Source organism: Cynoglossus semilaevis, chromosome 17, assembly GCF_000523025.1.
Source record: "Cynoglossus semilaevis isolate Cse_v1.0 chromosome 17, Cse_v1.0, whole genome shotgun sequence".
NCBI classification, from domain to species: Eukaryota; Metazoa; Chordata; class Actinopteri; order Pleuronectiformes; family Cynoglossidae; genus Cynoglossus; species Cynoglossus semilaevis.
The window spans coordinates 15,969,556-15,975,367 of record NC_024323.1 but is presented as its reverse complement, the minus strand read 5'-3'; the positions used below and the strand labels follow the sequence as shown (position 1 = coordinate 15,975,367).

General features: G+C 48.1%; 1 protein-coding gene across 4 annotated transcripts in view; it reads left to right on the top strand.

Annotated features, from left to right (window-relative positions):
- The window catches only part of nsfa (N-ethylmaleimide-sensitive factor a), a 14,443-nt gene that overhangs the window by 5,261 nt on the left and 3,370 nt on the right, over positions 1 to 5,812 (top strand). For all 4 annotated transcript variants that reach the window (XM_008330711.2, XM_025064733.1, XM_025064732.1 and 1 more), the window contains 13 exons: positions 808 to 893; positions 974 to 1,113; positions 1,238 to 1,404; positions 1,498 to 1,608; positions 1,743 to 1,818; positions 2,038 to 2,193; positions 2,307 to 2,506; positions 2,591 to 2,756; positions 3,426 to 3,500; positions 3,740 to 3,927; positions 4,010 to 4,105; positions 4,187 to 4,343; positions 4,429 to 4,562. In XM_008330711.2, coding sequence (XP_008328933.1) covers positions 808 to 893; positions 974 to 1,113; positions 1,238 to 1,404; positions 1,498 to 1,608; positions 1,743 to 1,818; positions 2,038 to 2,193; positions 2,307 to 2,506; positions 2,591 to 2,756; positions 3,426 to 3,500; positions 3,740 to 3,927; positions 4,010 to 4,105; positions 4,187 to 4,343; positions 4,429 to 4,562 — 1,752 coding nt within the window. The remainder of the gene's footprint in view (positions 1 to 807; positions 894 to 973; positions 1,114 to 1,237; positions 1,405 to 1,497; positions 1,609 to 1,742; positions 1,819 to 2,037; positions 2,194 to 2,306; positions 2,507 to 2,590; positions 2,757 to 3,425; positions 3,501 to 3,739; positions 3,928 to 4,009; positions 4,106 to 4,186; positions 4,344 to 4,428; positions 4,563 to 5,812) is intronic.

Sequence of the window (5,812 nt, the reverse complement as noted above, 5' to 3'; positions counted from 1 at the left end):
CTCCATGTGACTGTGGTAAAGGATGCTTTGTCTTCCACCAAGTTCTCGTGCAGTTGCCATGGTAACCACACCATCAAACTGTTCCTCCCGGTTCTTCTGGGCTGCAGCTGAGAACGGTTCAAGAATTCACACCTCGGCTGCACTTACTGTCATACAGAGAAGAGGATTTTTTTTAATAAAAGCTGCAGGAACTCTGACTCTGTGGTCTCACACTAATAACATCTGAGCTGTCAGTGGTTGAGGTGCATTGTGGGTAAGGCACTGTAGGAGAGCGTGTAAATCAGAGCTGGATTTACTTGTGTTTGTGATGGGAGTGGGACACCTAGTGGCTTCATGTGGAACTTACATTTTTTAAATGATCAATGTTGGAATAATCATGGAGTGGAACATTCTGCAGCCTGGAAACACGGGTTGTCCCCGGCAACCAGTGTGATTACATCACCTTCAGTGCTTCAGACAGAAAGATAAAAGGATGATTCCATCAAGGCAGGTCTTTGTTCTACTGTCATTTAAAATGAAGACTTTTTGGTCAAATGTAGAGATTTGGCAACAAAAATAAAATCCATAAAGAAGAAGAAGTTTGTTGAGTTAGATATGATAAAAGAGCTTTGATCATATCTCCACCCTGGACCAGAAGCTCTGGTACCGGGTGTAGCTCTGGTACCAGGTGTAGCTCTGGTACCAGGTGTAGCTCTGGTACCAGGTGCAGCTCCTCCTGCTCCTTCTTCTCCGTACAGTGTTTTACAAAGAAGAACATTAATCTTCCTCCTCCTCCTCCTCCTCCTCCTCTTCCTCTTGTCTTCTCAGACCATGCAAGCAGCTCGATGTCCAACGGACGAGTTGTCCCTGACCAACTGTGCCGTGGCCAACGAGAAGGACCTGCCGTCGGGACAGTGAGTCGTCACTTTCACCTCCTCTTCTCTGGCGCCGGTCCGTACGGACCTCAAACACCAACTCTGTCCTTTCTCTGCAGACACGTGACCGTGAAGACGACCCCCAACCACAAGTTTGTCTTCACAGTCAAAACCCACCACAGTGTCACCCCTGGAACTATTGCCTTCAGTCTGGCACAGAGGAAGTGGGCGGGGCTTTCCATTGGTCAGGAGGTCGAAGGTAGTGTTTTCTCACAACAGATGAAATGTTAATAAAAAAGGAAACGATTGTGATGCTCGGCTCAACAGACCACGATGTCACGCCACCATTTAATACTCTGTGTGTGTGTGTGTGTGTGTGACAGTGTCCAACTACAACTTTGACAAGTCCAAGCAGTGCATCGGTGCCATGACCATTGAAATTGACTTCCTGCAGAAGAAGAGCACGGACTCGTCTCCCTACGACTCTGACAAGATGGCGGCCGAGTTCATCCAGCAGTTCAACAACCAGTCCTTCTCTGTCTCTCAACAGGTTCCTGTGTAGTTCCACACACACACACACACACACACAGAGAGAGAGAGCAGAGTGACACTAATGTTCTGTGGTCCACCTCCTGTCCCTCAGCTGGTGTTCAGTTTCTGTGATAAGCTGTTTGGTCTGGTGGTGAAGGACATCGAGGCCATGGACACCAGCATCCTCAAAGCAGAAGCTCCGTCTGGGAAGAAACAGCAGAAGGTGAACGAGCCAATCTACGAAATCAAGAGATGTTGTCAAAGCAATGGACGCTAGGATATAAATATATATATAAATATATATATATATCTGTATGTTTTTGTTAAAGTGAGAGTTTTCTCTGTGTTCTGTGACAGATCGACCACGGGCTGATGGTGGGAAACAGTCAGGTGATTTTTGAGAAGGCAGAAAACTCCCCCCTCACACTGGTCGGTATGTTTCATCTTTATGGGCTTTTCTTCAGTACAACAACAGTACACTCCTACAACCTGTAGGTGGAGCATCATTTAACTAACACGTCTTCAGTTTGGCCACCAGATGGCAGCAGTACATGTCCAGGCTGTACTCCACTTTCACCTGGTGTTTTTTGTCACTTTGACTTGAAGTAAAAGTTCTGTCTGGTTCTGTCTGGTTCTGTCTGCGTGGTCACAGGGAAGGCCAAGACCAAGGAGGCCCGACAGACCATCATCAACCCAGACTGGAACTTTGAGAAGATGGGAATCGGAGGTCTGGACAAGGAGTTCTCTGACATTTTCCGGAGAGCCTTTGCTTCCAGAGTCTTTCCTCCAGACATCGTTGAACAAATGGGTAAAAAACAGCAGCACTGACAGTGACCTCTGACCTCAGGTTGACCCCCACCTTAGTCCCTTCTTCAACTGGGTGACATCTGCGTCCTCCTCTTCCTCCTCCTCTGTTTTCAGGATGTAAACACGTGAAGGGCATCTTGCTGTTCGGCCCCCCAGGCTGTGGTAAGACACTGATGGCCAGGCAGATCGGAAAGATGCTGAACGCCCGGGAGCCAAAGGTCGTCAATGGACCCGAGATCCTGAACAAATACGTGGGCGAGTCTGAGGCCAACATCCGCAAACTGTTCGCTGATGCAGAGGAGGAGCAGAAGAGGGTGAGGGGGGTGGGGGCGGGAGNGTGACCTTGTTGGTGTTCAGGACACAGAGTCCGTCTCCTCACCTCCCTGCTCCTCCTGCAGCTGGGGGCCAACAGTGGTCTCCACATCATCATCTTTGACGAGCTGGATGCCATCTGCAAGCAGAGAGGAACGGGGGCCAGCAGCACGGGGGTGCACGACACCGTGGTCAACCAGCTTCTGTCCAAGATCGACGGAGTGGAGCAGCTCAACAACATCCTGGTCATTGGTACGTAACATCAAACCGCGGCCCGAGGCCTGCATGTGGTCCACACCCTCCAGGTCCCGATCCCTCAGTGGGGCTTCGTTGATCCAGACTAACTGATGGACCAACCCTTAGACCTGGTCCAGTTACTAGACCTGATACTTCCTCAGATACTGCTGGACAGACGGTGACTCAGTTGTCCATGTGAAGGATTTAAAATGTCCACAAAACAGTAACTGTTGAATGACCAGCAGGTGGCAGTAACGATACACAGGCTGCTGTCACAGAACTTAAAGAACTGTTTGGTCCATGCAGGTGTTGGTGAGTCATCCTGGCTGCAGTATATAACTTTATATAAATATATAAACTACTAGTATGTGGTATATACTATAAATACTGCAGTATTTATAGTATATACTACTAGTATGTGGTATATATTCTGTATAATCTCTGTGTTATCATTTAAATGAAGTTAATAAAGTAGCTCCTAGTGCTAATGACAATATTAATAAGTGTCTTTTTTGTGGAAGTAAGTGCAAACAGAACATTTTGCTGTGAAGTCTCCCTCTGCTGGCTGCGTTAATGCCTGTGTCTTTGACACGTGTTCTGACCTGTTACATCTTCAGGTTCTCAATCCCACCAGAATAACTGGTTGAAACGGATTCTTCTTCTTTTTCTTCTTCTTCACGTCAGGAATGACCAACAGACCCGACCTGATCGACGAGGCTCTGATGAGACCCGGCAGGTTTGAAGTCAAGATGGAAATCGGTGAGTGACTTTCCCCTGAGACAAACCTCAGTGGTCAAGGTGTCCAGTCTGTGATGTTCTGTCGTTTGGACTGAGGTCGGTCTGATTACTGGTTCAAAGTTCAGCTGCTATTCTGTGTGTGAACAGTAGGGGGCGTTCAACCCTTCATAGCTTCATATTGTTTGTACCTCCACCACCCCTTGTGTCTCTTCACACACCCTCTCTCCCCCCTCCTCACCCCTTGGTCTCCTGACCTCCAGGTCTGCCCGATGAGAAAGGTCGCCTTCAGATCCTCAACATTCACACCAGTAAGATGCGAAACTTCAACCTCCTGGCCAGTGATGTGGATGTCAAGGAGCTGGCAGCAGAGACCAAGAACTACAGCGGTGCTGAACTGGAGGGTCTGGTCCGGGCGGCCCAGTCCACGGCCATGAACCGACACATCAAGGTCTCCCAGTGGTTCTGACCCGACGTGAACTGGAGGAGGTTTTTGTTCTGTTACATTAACACAGCCGCTCCTCCCCCCACAGGCTACGTCTACTGTAGAGGTGGACATGGAGAGGGCAGAGAAGCTGCTGGTCACCAGATCAGACTTCATGGGCTCCCTGAATAATGACATCAAACCTGTAGGTGGCGCTCACTCACCAGAACACACTGGTCTGGAATAACGCCCCTCACTCTGTATTTTCTCACTCTCTTTGTTCCAGGCCTTCGGCACCAACCAGGAGGATTACTCCAGCTACATCATGAACGGTATCATCAAGTGGGGCGACCCCGTGACCCACGTCATGGACGACGGCGAGCTGCTGGTGCAGCAGACCAAGAACAGTGACCGCACGCCGCTGGTGACCGTGTTGTTGGAGGGTAAGAACGGCCCACAATGATGTAACGGTAACGGTGTGAACCACTGCAGAGAAAAACCTCCGTCCTTTCCCCGACCCCCACCCAGGCCCCCCCCACAGTGGGAAGACGGCCCTGGCGGCTAAGATTGCGGAGGACTCTCAGTTCCCGTTCATTAAGATCTGCTCTCCAGACAAGATGATCGGTCACTCGGAGATCTCCAAGTGCCAGGCAATCAAAAAGGTAACCACCGCGCTGTGTTCCAAACCGTGGCTCCACGTCTGCATCCTCCCGCCCTCGTCCTCACCCCCCCCCCCCCCCCCCCCTTGACCCAGCCACTAATGAGCCTATATAGGCACCACATAGTGGATTTATGATGTTGTGGCGAAAATTAGAGCTGGACACTGAGAAGGAGAGGGTGAGAGCACATCCAATCGGCACAACACAGCCAGTCACTTACCAGTATTGATCCGTGTTTCAATCCATCTCAATTTAGCTCCGATGCAGTCGCATCCAATTATCTTTGCATCATCATGAAAGCGGCATGTTTCAGCAGAGGTTGAGGCGAGACAGTGTGACCAACTTACCGCTGCAGAAAAAAATAAAAAAACCCAGATTGTTTCTGTACTGGAGGCTGGGCACAGACGTATAAACACAGTTCTCTCTTTTCTGTCTAAATGTCCAACTCCCTGGGGTGAGTGCTGCTGCTGCTGCTGATTTTTTTTTCTTTTCTTTTTTATAACATTTCTCACTTAAGCAGACGATGAATGTTCTCCCTTCTTCCTTTCTTCCCTTCTCCTCCCCCCAATTTCCTTTTTGATTTGAGTGAAGAAAGATGCTGCGGGGGGTGAGAGGGAATAGAGCTTGAACGCAGAGATGAACAAACCCAGGAGAACAGTTCTGTGTGAAGGCTGTCGTGTACTTTCCACTGTCGACATACAGGGCACTCAGCCAGGAGAGCCTCTAACACCAAAGATACACTTAAAAGAGCAGTGCAGTTATTACAGCAGAGACTTCAGTCCTGGAATAAGAATTATCATAATACAGGACTACAATACAAGACCTTATGATTCATGCGGCGGCAACAATTTCTTCTGAGCTTTTGGGGTTTTGTTTTTTCTCATTTATACTCTATCTGTGTAAAAGTAATGAATATGGCAGCTGGGAAAATAAGCTTTAAGGTTTGTACAGTGTTGTTGCTGAAACTGAAGTCACATGTTTAGAACTTTTGCTTACTGTCCCAGTGGTGTTCTGATTGGATCATTATTTACCAAATTAGAATAAACAAAAATCAGCTTTTGCTTTACGTGATATTTCAAAAAGCAAATGTGTTTTTTCTGCACCGTCTTATATACAGTAGGTAAATTAATTTTCTTATTAGTCATCTGCTTCACCAGGCGGCATAAAAAATGTGATGTAGAAATCACAAAGGCTTATTGTATTTTTTTTTTAAATTGGAGAAAAACTTAAGATCGAGAGGCATACCCCCCCCC